Source organism: Synchytrium microbalum (assembly GCF_006535985.1).
Source record: "Synchytrium microbalum strain JEL517 chromosome Unknown SmJEL517_scf0005, whole genome shotgun sequence".
NCBI lineage: Eukaryota > Fungi > Chytridiomycota > Chytridiomycetes > Synchytriales > Synchytriaceae > Synchytrium > Synchytrium microbalum.
The window spans coordinates 679,412-699,910 of NW_022158354.1; the positions used below are offsets into that span (position 1 = coordinate 679,412).

Consider the following 20,499-nt stretch of genomic DNA (forward strand, 5'->3'; position numbering starts at 1 on the left):
AGGATGAGTCGGAATTTGATTGGTCTGAAGACGAATCAGATTAGTTTGCGTACGAAGCCTTTCTGTCGTTGACTGCTGAATTAAAGCCCTCACACGTATTTTTTCACAGAAAGATGCAGTGGCTGGGGCTATCGTGGCTGTGAAGTTACTGCAAGAAGTTTTGAGGGTTTGTAGGGATGATATTATGCACATCTTTAAACTGCATGTTTAGATATCTCTTTGTCTTTCGAATCAGATATTTATAGCACCCAGCCAAGCATGCTCGTTTATGACTTCACCACTGGTAGTTCATGGAGCGAGTGAAGCCACTACAGCTTACAGACGATTGATACATTGTCACGATTCTCTACTCTGACTGAACATTTTCGATGCTTTCTTCGCTGAAACGTGGCACGCTGTCGTTGACAAAGCAACTGATCGCTGCCATCTTGGACAGAGTGTTCAAAGAAGACGGTTGCCGACATTGAAGACTCTGTATGCTTGTGTCCTTGTCTCAAAAGGCTGGAATAAATGTGTAAGCTCGTGCATCACGTTGCAACAATTCATCCAATTTGGGCAAATCACGAGAACTCATGCATCCATGGTTACGGCTCTTCGAATCATGTATGAAACGCTTCCAGCGTATGATAATGATAGAGTTGTGTGGCATCAGTATAAGAGGCTCAATGAGTTGATGAAGAATACTGAAGGCTTTGGTCAAAATGCTGTTCGAAAACTTCGGTGACCAGCCAGTCCAATATATATTGAAAGTTTTACGTATATACAGCACAGTAGCTCTGGGAGAATTGAAACGGAATGAATCGTGTCGGTCAAAGGTAGCCTATGTAGCTGAAGATTGGGACTTTAGGACATTCTCAAAACTGAAGAGGCCCACCATGACTTTGGATGAAGGGCTTGTCAATTACCATAATGTATTCTTCAAATGGCTGGCGTCTAAAGCTGCGACAATGAAGCTAGAGTATTTCGATATTGATCTGGGAGCCAAGCCGAGTATTCCATTTGGGAAGCTCATCGAACGCCATGCTCCAACTCTAAAGACGTTGAAGATAGCAAGACTACCCGAACGTATACATATATGTAACTTTAACCAGTTAGAGCTGCTTGAAGTCCAGCCAACGCCCGTGAAATCCTTATGCTGCTACGATACCATGGCAAGCATCTCACTAATCTCGAAATACACAAGTGGAAGAAGAAGGAGATCTTGGCTCTCTCACCGTAGATGCCATAGTAGAGAAGTGTCCCAAGTTGCGTGACAATGAGGTTTGTATTCGTCCACCATCAACCACTGGATAGTGAGAATAGTATCAAGATGTTGTTTGATTGTTTGTAGCACAGAAATCATTTAGATGTTGTTGTAATTAGGGTATAAGCTGGTAGTTATGTAGCTTCAATGAAATATAGCTCGGATAGAATTCAACTTGTTTATTGGCGTTTCCGTCAGCGGAAAAAAAGGCACAGAACAGAGCGTTCAAGTTGCTATTCTATTGATTGCAGCAACATATTAACAAACTTGTTTCTCTTGCTATATGAAAATACGATACCATTTTGATATAGGAATTCCTCTCTATGCAAAACATGCGCATAAGCAAGTCAATTCAAACTACGATACATTCCCCTTTTGACTTACATTTTGGTCTTTGACGTAGCTGTATCCACATGCTCTATCTCGATCTCATAAGCTATTCCAAAGTCATACTATATTCCATGTTGTGTGAGCTACCGCCAAGAAAAGACTCCTTCAAAAGCAGGATACCTCAGTTTCATCGATTTCCAACAAAAAGTCCTCCCATAACACCTTCCTCCGGATATTTTTAAAGTATCCTCGAGTCCTATATCCAGACGCTGTTGCTCGTCCATGTACTTGAGCCAAAATTGGATGTCTACGTTGACAAAATGTGAGAGAGACGCAATGAGTATCAAAGACATGAACTCACGACGAATACACCTGGAGCAGCACATTCGGATCGGCAAGCAATCGCTCTGCTAAAGCCGAGTCAAGTTCATCTTCCAACTACTGGGCAAAGAAAGAGTTTGGAGATTGGGGCCTCGATACATATTGGTAACCTTGTGGTCTTTTGCTGATTACCTCTTCAACACTGGAGACACCGTCAGACAATACAGCATTCCCTTTTAATGTCACGTAGTAAGAGACGTTCCCGTTCTCCTTGATTCGTCGTATCCTATAAACACTCTTTGTCGCGGCCCTAGATTGAACAGAGAGTCGTTTCTCAGAGTTACAGCGGATTCCAATAGAAACATGAACATAGAAATAAGTAATCCCATTCAAAATTCACGTCGAAACATCAGAGCGAACAACTCACAATTCGTCGTTCAAGCCGTCGTAAAAGTAGTTCTCTTGGAATTCAGTACCTTGACTGACACCATGCGATTCAAATAGCTTTAGCACTTTAAAGTGATTGAGGTCGTCTAAGCGAATCTTGATCTCGACTTCCATAATTTTTTTCAAAGTAGTTGGTTTGAATGTTGACGCGTTTTGCACGTAAATTGGCCAATGGCTTACTAGATAAAAGATAAAAGGGAGTATCATGAGAGAAATACTGAAGTCGAAACAGACTGAATAATATGAACAGTGCGAACTTGCACTATTGGCAATATGAACTAGCACCATCCAACATAAAGCACAAAAAACCTACTGAAGCTCTAGATCGTGGGCAAGGAGCTTAGGGAGCTCTATTTGCATACAAATACAATGGCTATAGAAGAGGCTGAATGTTAAAAATTTGTCTCGAAATGTTGAGTTTTTTGGAGCTTAATTGAGGCTCAAGAGCAATGATGAGGGATCCAGATGTTCAAAAATAACGCATATTTGCATTTACCGCTAACGTCGAGTCATCTAGATCTCGATTCGCCTCCATCAATTCAATCAGACAGCTTCAGCAATCTCCAAACTCACTTTACAATAAATACAGAGGTCCACGAGGATTAAAACATATCTGGATTCCTCAGTAGGTATTCTAATAGCCTCGCTTTTTCAAGTGACATACAGTTTGAAAGCTCTGTATGGCGCCGCACGATTCATTGACAAACTGCTTATTGCTTAGGAACAAATGATGGAGAGAGTGAAACTCTTCTTGATGAATCCGACAGTCGAAAACACGCTACATCGAGCCACTACTTCAACTGCCGCATCGCCTACTTCAACAAAGGCTCGAAAGTCAAAGTCAAGCTCCATTAGTCCACAGTCTCGAAGATCCTCATCAGGACAAAAGAGAGTCTCATCAGATGGGGATGCAGGAGGAGGGCCTTATGATGAGGCCGATGACGAAGATAACGATCAAACCTCAACGCCATATGATACCACAACAATCTCACCGTCAAAGCAAAAACTTATTCAATCAGCAGCCAACTCTGCAAGTCCATCATCCAATCAGGGAGACGGTAGACCAGGTCGTAAGAAACGCGGCCCTAATCGACCTAAAACAGCTCGGGAATTGTTTATCCAAGAACACAAAACCGAATTGGTAGCAGAAATGGGTAAAGGGGCCATGCGCAAACTGGACGAAATGTGGGATGCTTTGTCAAAAGATGAGCAAACGGTGTATGAAACACGAGTCACTGATCTATGGAAGGCCAAACCTACTTCATCTAGTAGTGCTGCATCCGTCCACGGCACGACCACAATGTCTACCACCACGTCACCAACATCATCATCGAGTCAGCAACAACAACAACAACAACAACAACCCGCATCATCTAGTAGCAGAGCTCCCACTACAGTAGTACCAGCCTTGCCAAAAACCACTAGCGTCATGTCTTCTAGCACCTCAATCGCAACCACTTCGGCCTCATTAGCATCATCATCAAGTAAGTTCGCAGTAAATAACACCCCAGTTGCAGCGCCAGCAAAGAGAAAGAGAGGTCGACCACCATCAGCTGCAACCATGGCAGCAAGAGCAAATCAATCTACACCATCATCTGTACCTCATCCAAATAGCAGTATGCCTCATAGTAGTTTCTCAGGAGTCAGTCATCATGACGACGATAATAATGATGATGACGAAGACGAAGGTGGTAGTGAAGATGATGGAACGGCAAATGCAGGACGTCGTAAAAAAGCTAGAACTGGTGATGGGCGATTGACGACTTTGGAAGCTCCACTACCTCTTGCTGCCAAGAGAAAGAGAGGACGACCACCAAAAAATAATACTGGTGAAGGTAGCAATAGTCATGGAGCTGGTCGTAGTAGTAGCAGTAATGGTGGTACTTCTCACATGAAACGATACAAGTCTTCAAGTGGTGGGGGATATAACATGTATGACGAAGCTGTGCCAGCTACGAACGAACAAATAATTACTGAGATCGATAGGATTCTCACTGGTAAGTGGCTGGGAATGAAAAGTGATCTTATAAGTTTTGGATCTATCATTGCAGTGACTGATCCGTCGACATATAAACTCATCTTAACAACTTAATTAGGCGCAGACTTGGCACGTTTGACAACACGAATAGTGCACGAAACCTTGGAAGGCATCTTCCACCAAGATCTCAACAATCGACGGGACTTTGTTCGCCAACAGGTGGATTTATTCTTGGCGCAACTCATATCTCAACCAGACTTTTTGAGTGCAGACTGAAAAAGATGTGCCAAGGAGGCAGTCTTTAGAATGTCAAAAGAGAGGCGGGGCTGTTCTTGTATTTTAGGAGTTTTGTTAAGGAACTGATGTTGGGAAGTGCCTCAATAGTAAGAAATTTAAGATGGATCAACAAACCAGAATAAAGAATATTGAATTTAACGAACCTTGAGCAAGTTTTGATTCTGTTTCGATGGTTTGCGTCAATCCCAACAATATGAGAAACAGAGAATGCCACACGGCAATCCGAAAAAGGAAGCTCAATTGCGAGAACAAACTATTATAGAACCGTATTTCACGCGAGAGTCGTGTTCTTTTCTCCTGGGTTCTCTCTGCGTGCCGGACTCGAACTTGGATTTACTCATACTCAAACACCCAACACTAAAATCGACCTGAAATGTCGTGGCTATCTCAATTCGTCGGAACTCGTATAAGGCTGTGCCATTGTCAACAGGGAAACAAGGTGTCGTCGCTTTCCTCAAGATACTATTCGATGGTAAGTTTCTCTACATGCGCGAGGAGAAACTCTTGACGTTGAGGTAGAACAGATAGTCTTCAACGAACATTCATCATCAATTTCTTGTATGAAGTGCCGCCCCATCTGGCGTTTTATTTCCGATCACGATCGCCATCGTAAAATCTGAACTAATTTCTCTGATCTGTCATCCAGTCCAAAATGTCAGCGAGCTTTCTACTCTTTGGTGCAACTGGAGGAACTGGAAAAGAAATTCTCAAACAAATGGAATCTACGGATACTGCCACGATACTCGTTCGCAACCCAGAAAAGCTTGATCCAAGCGTCAAATCAATGCCAAACGTTACGGTCGTTCAAGGAGATGTGAGGAAACCAGAAGATGTTGAAAAGGCGTTTGGAAAGCCTGTTGATGGTGTTCTTAATTGTATTGGTATGTGGTTTGGGTGTCCGATCTAGTTTATTTTGTACAGGTTGTGGTTGGTCGGGACAGGCGTCAACAGTTATCATTTTGGTTGAGCATGGGCTTCTTTTAACTATGATTTCGCGATCTCTACGTATAGGAGGAGGAGCCACGATGTTTCTTGGTAACGAGGCTGATATCTGTGAAGTCGCGAATCGAAATATTGTGGAAGCTATGAAAAAGCATCAAGTCAAGTGAGCCATCAAACGAACTTGCATTTTCTGAAACATGTATCTATGTTTACTCATACTTTTGACAACAGAAAATTGGTTACCATCTCTGGTATCGGTGTTGGATCAGGCGCTGCAACTATTCCATGGTAAAAATTAAACTTATTGTCGTTCTTCCTTCTCCGAATAATCCCCACTAACGAAAACCTGAATCTAAAAGGTGGCTAAAAGCCGGCAACCTGATGGTTTACCCACTCATGCGCACAATCATCAACGACAAGGAAAAAGTCGAACAAATCGTTACCAAATCTGGTCTCTCGTATTGTATTGCTAGACCACCAGTGCTGACTGATGGTGCGCTATCAAATGCTTATAGAGCTGGCCCAGATGTTATTGGATTGACCTTGGGTCGAGCTGATTTGGCCCATTTTATGTTGCGTGTGTTGAAGGATGAAGAGTATTACAAGCAGGTTGGAATGACTCCTACTGTTGCTTATTGAAAAGTGAGATGGATGGTCAGATTGCTGTAAATTGGCTAGGTATTTGCTTGGTCTTTGTAAAGTGGTGGTCAATCTCGGCACAGAATAAATTGAACTCTATATTTTAGTCGAATAATTTTTATCCAATGCTCCATAAAGATGTGCTCAAGTTTTACAAATGAATGCTAAATACTACGATTATATGTTGTGCAAATTGTTCTCCCCACCACCATCCTAATAAAACCCTCACGCGTTATTATTTCCTGTGACGGTTACCAGATTCATATAAAGCGATCGCCCGGCATTATCTTAATATCAGCGACATCAATACTGACACTCAACAGATCAGTCAAAATATCAACAATAGTTCCATCAAACCCTCTCGGCCCTATAATCACAATCTTTTGCGATGTAGCACCTGTAGTGTCCCATGTCCGAGCAACAAGTTGTTCCAGCATGGCTTCATTCAGTTTGCCTTGATGCACAAATCCAGAGACGCCAGCTGGCATATTCTTCAAATCGACACCTTTAGCAATTATATGATGGATTTTGACTTGTGAGCTATAAGATAGCATGGATCCTTCTAGTATGGTTCCACCTATAACATCGTTTACAGTCTGGATTTGGTTTATGAGGGTGATTTTGGTCTTGAGGCCACAAAAGGGTGCGGTACATGCTAGTGGGAAGATTCCATCCTGATGAGTCGTAAGATTGCTACCTAGGATAATCAGTAATGCAAGGGTGTTAGAACCGGAAAACGCATAAGGCTTGCAAGAAGGATGCCTACCTAAGACCCAACCATCATAAAAGTTCGTCTTTATATACACCACATCACCACGAGCCAATGACAGTTCATCCTCTGCTGTTTGCAGATAATCAGTAATGACGGCCAAGGGTGTTAAGACTGGAAACAGCATACTATGTAAGGCTTGCAAGAAGGGTGTGATTCCACTTCCACCGCATATATATATTAGTCTTTCTGGGGTCCATGCAGGGCTGGACAGCTGTAGTGGTTTTTGCGGATGAAAGATTTGAGTTCCAAATGGCCCTCTAATCTTAAATTGACGATCTCCCGGATTCTGTCTAGTAAGGAACTGTGACATGAGTCCAGTCGGATATGTTTTCACTATCACTTCAAAGGCAGTTGGGCTCCCAGATATGGGAGTATAGTATCGAGAATGCCATTGGTCTTGCACCCGAATCTGTATCTCTATACATTCACCACCGTGGAATGAAGTTGGTTCATCTTTTCGTGTATCAAAGGGATATAGTAGCACGAATCGTATTTGGTATGCTGGGTTTGTACTCGATGCGTTGACACTAGTCTTGGTATTGAAAAACACAAGATGATGAGAAATTAACGCGCAAATAGTGACATATGTACATGTACAGAATACGTACCACTTCCGTTATGGCGTATCTTCTGTACTCATACTTGTCAAATGGGCGTAATTCGCCTTCTTCAACACGTTTTTGAGGCTCTGATGGCACAATCTCACCAACAAGCAAACTCGACAGCTTTTGTATAGCATTTCGTGAATGTACATTGGTCTTTCTAGCTCTCTTGATCCTTATTATGTCACCTTCCGAGAATCGTAAGTGTGCGAGTGCCCTGTCATTCAAGGATAGTTCGCTCAAGGACAGGTCTGACAATCTGGGAGCTGGTAGGGCAAGTGATGATGTTGAGCTACGAGGAATACTGGGAACTTGTTTTCGGACATGGTTGACTTGTTTTATGGGGATGAAGTCATCTGCATCAAACCCAGATTCCTACAAGAGAATTGAGGCTTAGAAATATCATCAAAGATCACACAAATCCAATACGATCAAATATCTGATGAATGGCACGTGAAAAACAAGAGCATTACCCTAAAGTAGTCCAGAGTAACATCGGTGCCAGCAGCGCTGTACAGTATATTGTTTCCACCAGGATGGTCATTGATCCATTTACTTATATCGTAGACATATTTCGAGTTGGCGACGACGTACAGGCCGTTCCCATTCGTAATAGATTCGTCCAAGCTTTCCCAGGTGAATCCGAGCATGGATATTCTACTATTCCTCTCATGGGCGTTCTGTAGAGCTACAGCCTGTAGTTTTGTCGGTGGTAATGGCAATGGTTTGACTGATCTTTGGGGTGAAGTTTGAGGTGATGGAGCGAGTCGGGGTATTTGTTGAGGCGATTGTACCTGCGGTGGTGGCATTGGCTGATGATATGATGCTGATGATGAGGTTGGTACTGGATATGACGTCGAAGGTGGTAACTGTTGCTGCTGCTGTTGTTCGTTTGCACCAGAAACAGCTTGTACTGGCCATCTATCTACAGGTTGCAATGAAGAGGAGGAATCCTTTGGAATGACTTGTCTCATTCCAGTAGAAGATGACTTTTTCTTGTTGAGTCTCCTATCGTCCTGATGTGGACGAGTTTGGGCAAATTGTTGTTCGTTTGGATTTGGATCCCACATGGATGCATGAGGGGGAGCAGCATAAGTGAACTTTGCCCTTCCAAGTCCTTCGTCCTGATCCAGGAAGGTGGAGCGGGAGTCAGATTGAGGCGGTTGCTGCTGCTTGGAAAACACTTGGAAAACACGAGAGGAGGTAGTTAGCAACATGTTGAATTCATCAAGCAATCATAGAATGCAGTGCTAGATCCAGCTCTTACTTTTGCCAAAGAATGATGACATGCTCCGTATCCCTGTCTGCTTTGATTCCTTCGCTCAATCAAAACGTTAAAGCTTTGTGGTTGGCTGTGTTTGGGAGCTTGCTGGATGTAATCCAAGCATCGGTGGAACTGAATTGTTCGCGGCTCGGTAAGTACCAACTGATGTCAGAAACCAATCTACAATCTACACAAAGTCTCCTTGTTTCCGGAACTGAACGGTCTCGACACTATCAACCTCCTAACGTGTATTGTCGCCCTGCCTCGCAACATCCTACAACCTCCTTCACCAACATCCAGCTATCTAGTCACGCGCTACAATATCGGAATCATAGCGTGCATACTGACAGATTCAGATCTGACCTCTTTGCTCTGTTCAATTGCGAATCATCAAATTAACTCAGCGGACAACCCCAACAGTGGCTAGAAAGCAAAATAACGCGCTGTACGGGTTGCGCAAGATTTCACGACGGCAAATACACGTAAAACTCTCTTTCTGTGCCTCGGAATCATAGAAAAGTAGCTCCTTGTCAACACACACAGTACGCGCAGATAGACTTCCCATACGATACGAACGTGTTTAAGCACTTACAAGGCGATGATATTCACAGAACTTGGTTAGCTCTGCCCTCGCTGCTTAGAACTACACTGACATCGCTCCGGTTTCTCTAACACCCATTTTTGTTGAAAGCTTCTCGAAGAGCCTTTATACAACCGTGTCGTGAAGTAATAGTGATAATAGGGAGTAATAGTAGCGGGAATGTGGTTTCTTCAAGAGCTTGGTAAGGCTTATTGTCGTCGTTGTCAAATTGAACAAACCGAGTGACTTGCAATGTTTTGGTCGAATAGGTGGTGAGAGGCTCATATGGATCAGGCCGGGATCGGATAATGCTATCGACAAGGATGCAGAGAGTACGGTTGATCCACCGTCTTATTTGATCGACTGCCAGGAAAGCTCGTGTACATCAAATCTCACACGTTCAATCTAAAACAGTTACCTCGCCAACTGCAGCACGAGCTAATTCTGTTCAATTCTACATCAAATCAGCACAAACTAGCATTCCAGACTCGGTGCGAGGGTCTTTTAACGCCGGATTTCGCAGTTTTTCTCATACTAACACGACCACTCTCTTAGCTTGACCTGAACAAGCGACCTCGCATCTCCGTCAGTGACGGAACTTCAAAGAAGCAAACATTAATAGGACGAGAAGCGTTGACGCAAGATCAGACTCGTGATCTGAATGATGGTGACATCGTCAGTTTTGGAACGATCAAGCTCAAGTGAGGCAGTTGGATTGACTATGTTTGGACGTAGCTCTTACGCCCTGCAAAATAGACTTGTATGGAAGCCTGTTGTGCTTCTGCTGGGAAAGAAAGTCAAATTGGATCCCGCACTTGGTATGTTGATGACTGCCACATCGACACAAAAGTCAACCATTGTTGATACATCGCTGTTTGGCTAGGCATCAAGCGCACAGACAAGTTTCAGAAAGAATGCACACACTTGATTATGGACGAATGGAGCCCCGATAGTCCAACTTCGAAACTTTTGTCTATACTGGCCAATCTTAGTGTTGCCGTCAGAAGTGATTGGATAACGGCTCTATCCGAATCCGCAGTGAATGATTTCAAGTTTCCAGACCCAGCAATGTGAGACATATTATTATTGGAAGATTTGGAAGATCGGCTTTTGAACACCATCATCGTGTTTTATTGAAGTTCCTGTCGTATTTTATAGGTTCTTGCCAAATGTCAATCAAGATGAGAATGCCTCGCATCGCAGCAATCGTGTCTTGCTACCAGATAACAGGAGAACAAAACTCTTTGACACGCTGAACTTCGTTGTATTTGGCGCCAAGCAAGTTCAAAGACTTGAAGGTATCCTTCCAGTATGTGGAGCTCATATACACGACAGAACAGTCGATTTGGCGGCAGATGATCCCGTAAAGGCCATAAGTCGCTCTTGCGAAGAAGTGCGAAATCCGATACTACTCGAACCGGAGGACGATCAACTCATAGAACACGTCAAACGAGCTGTGTTGAACGGCGCTGGTCGTTTCACAGATGAAATTTGGATATCGTTTGCACTGTATGATGTCAATGTTGATACTGTATTTAGAACCGATGTTGTACCTCCTGCAACGCAGCTGCCTCCTCGTGAACAGCCAAACGTGGAGCAACCCACGCAACAGGACGAGATGGAAGTAGATGATGAACCAGCTCCTCCAGTTGCTCCGCTTCCTCGGCTAGCGCGTCGAGTGAAGGTGATCTTTAGCAGTTGTGAATCACGCCTATGAAACACTGACTGGATCCCTCAACGTTAGGCTGTCGCAGTTGATGATTACCTTGCTGCATTATACGCTACACCGGTAAGAGAAATCTTGCTTAGCATAGCTGTTATGTTCAGTCGCATCACAGCAATGCTGTATATGGTTGTTATTATTTGTTGGGTGCAAACGCTGACCTTTCCTCCCGTCAACCACTAGGGAGCTACACCAGCGGCTACTACTACGAAAGATGATACACCAAAGACTGCTGCACCGACAGATGATGAATCAATATTCGTACCAGAAACCCCGCCTCGTAATAAACGTAATCGACCCGATACAGATGATGGTGGTCCTTCGAAACGAGCCAAAGCAAATACGATTCTAGTACCTCCATCACCGCCTGATAGGCCACCCGCTATGGACGAGACGAGAACCATGGCTATGGATTCCGCCTCATTACGTCAACCAATAGCCAGGGCCTTCGACAACAGTCGAACGCTGGCGATAGATGTACAACCAATAGCTCGCATTGAACCTCATAAAAACTTTATTTCTAACTCACCAGACAATCAGAAAAGGATCAGGCTGCAAGCTGATTCAGAAGATGAAGAATTGGCTACGGGAAAGCGTGGCAAAACGAAAGAAAAGGGCATTGTAGCTCTTGCTAAACAAAGAGCCAAAGTACGAAGTAGTCGCAATGAAGTGTATGTTCCTGCCAAAGCTGAAGACGATATACCCGAAGGTTTGTTTTGGATCTGATGGTGTAATATCCGGGGGATATTTTTTTTGTCAGACTAACTTGAAATTGTCGTCTTCTAGGCTCTGAGAATATGACACACGTCATGAGTCAAAAAGACTTTCGACCCAAACCAAAGACAAGATGTTGTGCTGCTCCTACTTTAGACCAAGGCGTAGTCAATTTCAAGATCTTTGTCAGCAACTTGGTAGGGTCTTTTGTTTTTGCTTGAAAAGTACGAAAGAAATCGCATCTAAACCATCAGATGAGTAGGCACCAAATGCTCCGAAGTATCCAGCTACGCCTCGACCAGAGAAGCCACGTCCCGCTTTCTCACCACATGTCAAAGGCCAGAGAGAACGTTTCATAGACAAGTCACCTCGCAAAGCAGGTCAACCAAAAAAGCTGCGAAACGGTATTAAGAAAAAGTCACCAAAAAAGAGCAAAGCCGCCGTTGTCGACTTGATTAGTGATGACGAAGATGATGCAGTGCTAGTGAGTGACTCAGACCAAGAGGAGGAAGAATGGAAGGGTGATGGTCGTGATTCTGACGAAGAAAGCAACCACGATTGGTCTGACAAGGATGACTTTGGAGAAGATCTCTTCAAAAGCCGAAGGTTAAGTACTACTGCTGATGATTGGATGGGTGTCTCTTTGGGTACCGATAAACTTAAAGCCAAAAAGCAGTCTACGCGTTGATGAGATCTTTGTATTATTTATGAATGATTGCATGTGTTCTATAGTTAAAGCAACTACAATTCATAGTAAAGTCCATTTATGTGGTTTGGTAATGTCCTTCTAACGTGTTTCAGTGGATCTTTTATGCTGTCGGTGCAGATGTCACGTATGAAGTTTCTCTAACTCGTTTAGCAGCCTGTTTCTCACCATCTTCTTCGTCAACAGATTCACTCAACTCCAACGTAAGGTGAGAATCCCCACTAGCCGAATCGTAATATCCTCCAATCTCAACAGCATATGATGTAATCCTTGGCAGCACTCTTTTCAACGGGTGAGCACTTGTATCCAACACGTCGTTTCCAGATGAAAGACTGGCAATAAGGACAGGTAGTTTCGGACGTCCAGAGGGTAGTCCTTTCGAGACTCTTGAGCTGAGTGCTCGCATAACCCACATGATTTGCTCATTGACTAGTCCAGGTAGAAATAATTGGCGGATTGGGGTATTGATGAGTGATGAGGCAGGTCTGCCTAAGAGTTGTGCACATGAAGACGACACGTGTGTGATTCGTTCGTGGGCGTTGACGTCGATACGGCATGGCTCGTCGTCATCGTCGTTGGTTTGCGGTGCTGTTGGAGAAGAGGTATATATCGGTGATTGGATGTCGGATGGTGAGTCCGTTTCCATTCCACTTGTTGGCGTTGTTGGCGTAAGCATTCTTGTATCATTGACGATATTAGGTGTGGGCATTATTGGGATTTGAAGCTGTGGTAGAGCTTCCGTTTGTCTGTATCCACGCTTACGGCCTCTGGCTTTATGTGTGGCACTGATGCATTCCATGTTGTTTGCGCTGCATCGAGAGCATGGTCGTTGCTGTTCGCACACGTGGTGGACGGATTGGCAGTTTGTGCAGGCTTTGATGAAGAGGAATTGTAAGAGAAATAATTTGATTCGAAACAGGTGCGTCTAAGCTTACCGATTGAGACATATTTCCTAGCCTTCTTGATAACAGGTCTATCCATGCTATCGACCGACGATATAGCTGATGATGCTGAAAATGGCAGTGATGATGCTGAATCTGGTGTTGAAGGACTTGCGGGGTACGATGATAATGGTGATGCCGTCAATCTTGGTTGTTGACTAAAAGGCGGTTTGCCTTGCACTTGAATACGTGACACTGGTTGCTTTATGGGCCCGTATCTCATAGTAAAATCATCATTGAGAACGTTTCTGGCAATTGGTTGCTTGAATACTCGATGTGTTATTGTAAGACTTGAGGATTGTGAAAGTTCACTTGACTTGGTTGAGAATGAGACAACTGTAGCTGAAGGATATAAAGCTGGTGCAGTAATTGAATCTCTCGATAATGGTGAGATCAGCATAGGACTTGACGTCCTCCGTGTGAGAGGTAGAGAGCTTGTTTTGGCAGTCATTTTGGCAAGGTTTTTGATGCTCCCAGCTGAAGGTAGGATTGGAAGCTGTAGTATTGACCTGGATTCGTTTATATAATCACTATCGTTTCTCATTGGCAAATCACTATTGAGTGAGCACAGTTAGCAAAGTCGAATTTTAGAAAACGATGAGCGAATGGACGCAAAGGCGTCTAGAGTGTTACCCATTATGAGTTCTGGTAGCTAAATCAGCGTGAATATTCATGACTATATGATATATACTACCCTCGAATGTTCTGCGATTGTAGTAATCGACTTGACATCGCACTCCCCTTCTCGAAACTTTTGTGCCATGGAAACGACTTCCGCAGTAAAACGACGAATAAGGGATTAAAAAAATCCCGGGAGTGGTTAGATACTTGGACACTTGTTATAGACAGGGAAAATATCATTCTTTCTGTTGCTAGAGTATTAGCATACCAAATTTAGAGCAGAGACACGGTTGTTAGGGCAGTTGGGGCAGTTCGCCGTCGCTTGAAATCACGGTTGCAGAGCTCGTTGCATAGTGCCGTTCTATTGGGAGGACGAATTCATGATTATTTTAAAATGGTTTCTGTCCTTGGTGGACGTTGAAAGTTTCTTCCTCGAGGAGCTTCCATCGCGCACACATTTACCATCAGGTTTGACTTGACACATTGTCTATCTCAAACTGGAGAGTTTTTTGATCTACAACGCTGCTCACCTACATTTTCATTGATTTTACGGATAAAGTCGCTGAAACAACTTCAAACAATATGCTGAAACATTGTAGCTTGAACCACAAGTTTGAAAACACATTTAACTTTGTTCACACAACTCTTCAATTCTCAAAAAATACATTCCAAAGCAACAATGAGTCTTGAACGCGGGATTTACATGATCATTATCTCTGCTCTCCTTGTAACTCTGTCTGTCACCTTTGTCCTTGAGCTTCATAATGCTGAAACCAAATCAGCAATCGATCAGGAGGTCATGAAAGTAGATCCAGAAGTTCTCATGAAGAAGCGAGATATTAGCAGCAACACTAGTGGCCCGTGGTCTCCAATTACTCCCTTGAAGGAAAGTATTGGGGACAAAGGCTCACAAAAGGTATCTACGGTACTTTCTTTGATTTTGACACTTGATTGAAACATGCTGAATACAGTTACACCTTTTCAAGCAAAAGGAGGCCGACCATCAAAAATTCCGACGAGACTCCTTCCTGGACGAGTCTACTCACAATTTTGGCAGCCTATGGGACAATCTCACTCAGGGCCCAAAATCTGTAGTCTCGTCTGGACTGAATTGGTTGGACGTCAATGTCAGGGATCGTCTCTTTAAACGTCAAGAAGACGCCACCAAGACGAGGATGGCTGGAGAACTGTTTCATCATACCCCAACTAAAACTGGTCAAGACTGTGGTGATGATGATAAGCCGGTGAAGATTTTGCAGCCACGTCCTCGAACTAGTTATGATGAGCTTGTTAAATGGTAAAGTTTGAACGAGAATGCATGCCTTTAAACTGGAATTCAAAAAACATAGATCTAACTTTGAAGTAAATGCCTGTACCTTTTGTCACATAAACCTCGTAAGAGTGAATAAGTCACGTATTCAAAATAATTAAATTCCAAACGTGTCAAACGTCTAGTTCACGAGTTGGTCTTCTTGGCATGAGCAGTCACGGTGTGGTCGTTTCAAACCATTCGCACACGACAATCCCCCATTTGCCGCATTGAAAGATCTAAAAGTAAAGGGTGGAGAAGAAGTAAGATTCAGTTCAGAACTCGTACACAACTACATTGGTAAGTGCATCCAGTCTCGTTCTTACTTAGCAAACCACTGTTGGCAAGACACATGGTTTTCCCCGAAAGTTGACGTTTTCATGTTTGATGCGAGAGTGTGCCCAACTAACAATAATCCAATACGACAGATTTATTATTTGTTATTCAAGTTGACCGCTTGATACGCAGTCAAAGATGCGAAGAACGGAAAATGCAGCTGGAAATACCAAAAAGCACTATGAAGCACTGCCAGGATCAACTGCAAACAGTGTAAATAACAGCAGCAGCAACCAGGGACAACTCTTTGATCTCAAATCTACAAACACTTCATCCACTGCTGGCGACTCGTCTACCTCCTCATCATCCCTCCCCGCAAGACCGAGTGCCATAAAACAACAACAACAATCCCAACAGGCCGCTTTTGCTGCTTCTGTCATTGGTAGAAAATCAGACGACTTCGACCCAGTAGTCCCAAAATACGTCGCCAGAGAAAACACTTCTTCCTTTGCCCATACCGAACCTCCAAAACAACAATTCAACAGGTACGTTCTCGTCGTCTTTTGTGTGTGTTGAGGATGGATACGATGGATCGTCAGTGCTTCCAGACGACCTGAGATCTAGCGTTCGGCTGGCCTATCTGCCGGACGCACGAGGTCGGATCAGATCAATCACACAAGTTGGGAACAGCGCAGTTTAAGTTTTCAACGTGTTTTGGGTTGTACCAAAAGGAAGACTGAGGGTCGAAATGCAGCTTCCAGAACGCAAAGAAAGCGAAAATAAGAAGCCGTGGTGCTGGAATCATACAAATGGGCCTTTGTTTATCAACAAAACCAACATCACATACAACCAAAACTCACACGTACAATATACTACTTTTAATTTAGGCCAGCACCCCCTCCACCCAATATTACATCAAGACCAAACCCATTCACAAATCCACAACAACCTGCAGGACAACGAGATTCATATAGTTTAAAATCACCTACAATGGGTATCAATCCTCAAATCCTCGCTCAAAAGTATGGAAATATCAACTCGAATGAAATCTCAAGTTACTATCAACAATTCGAAGCGCTTGATCCTGAACGAAAAGGTATTTATATTCTCGTTCCATCCTTTTTTAGTTGTCTTGCCTCCTATCTGGCTCTAATACTTTACATGTTGTCTCAAAAAGGTGCCATTCACACAACCAGTTTACGTGATGTCGCTCCCAAGTCTGGAGAAAGATACGAAGATGTAGTCCAAAAGATGCAAGATCTTCGTCTCTCTACCTCTGATGGCTTTATCGAGTTTGAAAACTTTCTCCAGGTTGGATTTCAAAAGTCTTGCTATCGTTGAGTGTTCTCATCTGCTTAACATTAATCGATTTTCTTTTTGCTCTCAACCAGATTGTATCGCAATTACGATCATCTCGAGGCCCTACTAAAGGCTCATCGGGTGGTGACAGCAAGAAAATCACTCTTCATGGCACCTCTGTCAATGTAACCCACACCATGAATGAAGACGAAAAGGAATCGTTCGTGGCACACATCAACTCTCAACTCGGTCGTGATCGAGATGTTGGAGCTCGATTACCTATTGATGTGAAGACAATGCAAATCTTTACCGAGTGCAAAGGTAACAACAAATCTTGCACGATTATGTTGGATGACTCACCCCCTTTTTTGTTTACTAGATGGTTTGATCCTCTCAAAGCTCATCAATGATTCAGTCCCTGGCACAATTGATGAACGTGTATTGAATGTTGGCAAGAAATTGAATGCCTTCCAGATGACTGAAAACAACAACGTCGTCATCAACTCTGCCAAGGCTATTGGCTGTTCAGTCGTCAACATTGGTTCTCAAGATTTGATTGAAGGACGAGAACATCTGATTCTTGGCTTGATTTGGCAAATCATCAAGATGGGGTGAGTAGAGCAATAGATCAAGCCAAGACGTCTGTGACATCTGTGTTTCACCTATGGTTTTGGCCGATCACTTTGGTCAATTGCTAAATCATGCACGACATCACAATGCTAAACAATCACTTCCTCAATATCATCATAGTTTGTCTGCCAAGATTGACATCAAGGTCCACCCTGAACTGTTCCGTCTATTGGAACCTGGCGAGACCCTGGATGATTTCTTGAAGCTCCCTGCTGAACAGATCCTCATTCGTTGGTTCAATTATCACCTCAAGAAGGCTGGTTGGGCTCGCAAAGTTACCAATCTGACTGGTGATGTCAAGGTGCGAATCATACTATGGACTTCAAACCCGTTCCCATTTTTTGGCTAACTCCAATCCGCATTCCTAGGACGGTGAAAACTACACCGTACTCCTCAACCAATTAGCCCCAGAAACGTGTTCTCGTGCTCCTCTCCGTGTCGGTGATTTGATGGAACGTGCCGAAGCTGTTTTACAAAACGCCGACAAGCTCGGCTGTCGTAAATACTTGACTCCAAAGACCATGGTTGAAGGAAATCAAAAGTTGAACTTTGCTTTTGTTGCCAATCTCTTCAATACTCATCCTGGTTTGGAAGCATTGAATCAAACTGAGAAGGGTGCTTTGGATGATTGGTTGTTCAAGAGTGAAGGTGACCGTGAAGCTCGAGGTATGATTGCTCGGTTGGCAGTATTCTGTTGTTTGGGCTCACACTCATGAAATTCTGCTTGACTCTTTTCCAGCCTTTGCTCTGTGGTTGAACTCTTTGGGTTGTGAGCCATTCGTTAACAACCTCTTTGATGATCTCCAAGTAAGTTATTTGATCATGACGGTTTCTTTTACTTATTTGGTTGTGTGTGCGCTTGCCCTTGTCTCCTGGGTTTGTGTCTGATCTTCACATTCCAAATAGGACGGTTTGGTATTGTTGCAAGCCATGGACACTGTCAAACCAGGCATTGTTGACTGGAAGAAGGTCAACAAGGCTCCAGTCTCCTCCAAGTTCAAAAAGGTCGAAAACACCAATTACGTGGTTGTTTTGGGCAAGGCTCTCAAGTTCTCATTGGTTGGTATTCAAGGATCAGATATCACCGATGGAATCAAGAACTTGACTTTGGGTACGTTGGTATTCGCTGCCTATCGTCCAGTTTGATCGAATTTTTTTGTCAGTCAGTATGGTCGCTCACATATTTTTGCTCATTCTAGCCATTGTATGGCAACTCATGAGAGAACACATCATCCAAACCTTGAAGACATTGACCAAAGGTGGTCATGAAATCACTGAAGCCGACATGATTCAATGGGCCAACGAAGCTGTACGATCTGGTGGCAAGGCATCTACTATCTCATCATTCAAGGATGGTGGTTTACGTAACGGTGTCTTCTTCTTGGACTTGTTGAATGGAGTCAAGAAGGGAGTTGTTGATTACAAGCTTGTCACGGACGGTGTTTCTGGTACGTTAGTCATATTCATGTGTATTTTTTGGCCGTCGCCAACTATCATTTATTTGAAACAGACGACAATGCCAAGATGAATGCCAAATATGGTATTTCAATTGCCCGTAAATTGGGTGCTACCATTTTCGTATTGCCTGAAGATATTGTTGAAGTCAAGCCCAAGATGGTGAGTGTGCTATGATTGGTTTGGGCTTCCCTGCTTCTTTGAGCACATTGCTAAACGTATCCGTTACATTTTTTATCGTTAGATCTTGACCTTTGTCGGAAGTCTTATGGCCTTGTCCAAGTCAGGAGCATTCAACTAGTTTATGTTGCCTGCTATAATTGTTCAAAATCAACCGAGGGGGAGGAGTATAATAGCTTGCTGGGTTTTTTTTACTTTTTTTAAGTGTCGGTGTAGTTCTTTCACAGGAAAATATATCCATATATATCAAGATCAAACTGGTCGAGCTGATGAGAAGGAAATCTATTTCTCTTTGCACAAGGCTTCTTATGGATAAGGCTAAAGAAATCTTTGATAAGGAACGATCGAACCCTCCATGTGTAGAATGGCCAGATGCAGACATAATCTCAATACAATCACCAGAGTAACCATTGTTATATTCACGTCCATGCACAAATGGGTGGATTTCTGATCCAAATTCACTTTTAGAGCCACAATACGATACCTCAGCATTCGAAAAGACAATCCCATCCTCAGCAACCTCAGCTCTGGATCTATTAAACGAGTCAAGACTCGTAAAGAAGCCAGTACGTTTTATCGCTGATGAATGACCAAGAGAGCTGTGACGCTGACGACAACCAACAGATGTCTACTATATTCAGCTCGTCACCAGTTGGGAAAATAGTAAGCATCAGGTGGATATTCTGGAGATGATTCGATAGCACGATTACGTTTGGGATTTCCTTGAAAGAGTCCAGCACGACATGATTCCAAAGCTCGTTAAGAATGACCTTGAAGCCTTACATAGGTGGATGGATCCTTCCACACCATTAATGAAATCCACTAGTAGACAGCGTAAGAGGATTTTGAGTACGATTGCATTGTTTCCAGCAAACCTGTCAAAACCCCATATAAATCGATCATGTTTGATGCTTGTAGAATAGCTATTCGGAAAACAGACTTGATTCTTTTCCATATATGACGAGTAATAATACCGCTGGAACAGCCCTGGTCAAACGCTTTGTGACCACGAAGGATCGACATGCGTCAGTTCGTGATATTTTGACATTTTCAGCCTTTCATCGCAATCCTTCAATACCAGAGAAAATGGAAGAGAAGAAGTTTTCTATTTGAACAGATTTGTTTTTGCTTTTACATGGCTACAGGCTTTTGTGGGAAAAAATATATAAAACGATCCCAAGTCTACAAATAAGGTGCAACAGAGTAACATTTTCTGTCTATACTGAGTGA

The 20,499-nt window shown here is 43.3% G+C and overlaps 2 protein-coding genes across 2 annotated transcripts; one reads left to right on the plus strand and one right to left on the minus strand.

The window, feature by feature from the left end:
• Positions 1 to 6,457: 6,457 nt before the first annotated feature.
• Positions 6,458 to 8,860, minus strand: SmJEL517_g01589 (uncharacterized protein; the record flags this gene model as incomplete). The annotated part of the gene is made up of 5 exons (XM_031167517.1): positions 6,458 to 6,894; positions 6,964 to 7,501; positions 7,578 to 7,946; positions 8,045 to 8,754; positions 8,839 to 8,860. 5 exons carry the CDS (start codon positions 8,858 to 8,860, stop codon positions 6,458 to 6,460), a joined length of 2,076 nt encoding a protein of 691 aa, XP_031026557.1.
• Positions 8,861 to 15,903: 7,043 nt separating this feature from the next.
• On the plus strand, positions 15,904 to 19,390 carry SmJEL517_g01590 (uncharacterized protein; the record flags this gene model as incomplete). Its single annotated transcript, XM_031167518.1, has 12 exons — positions 15,904 to 16,250; positions 16,593 to 16,801; positions 16,883 to 17,016; positions 17,097 to 17,325; positions 17,384 to 17,615; positions 17,755 to 17,935; positions 18,003 to 18,300; positions 18,374 to 18,441; positions 18,541 to 18,745; positions 18,834 to 19,082; positions 19,145 to 19,251; positions 19,334 to 19,390. The coding sequence occupies 12 exons, from the start codon at positions 15,904 to 15,906 to the stop codon at positions 19,388 to 19,390; spliced, it is 2,316 nt and encodes a 771-aa protein (XP_031026434.1).
• Between the last annotated feature and the right edge of the window lie 1,109 nt (positions 19,391 to 20,499).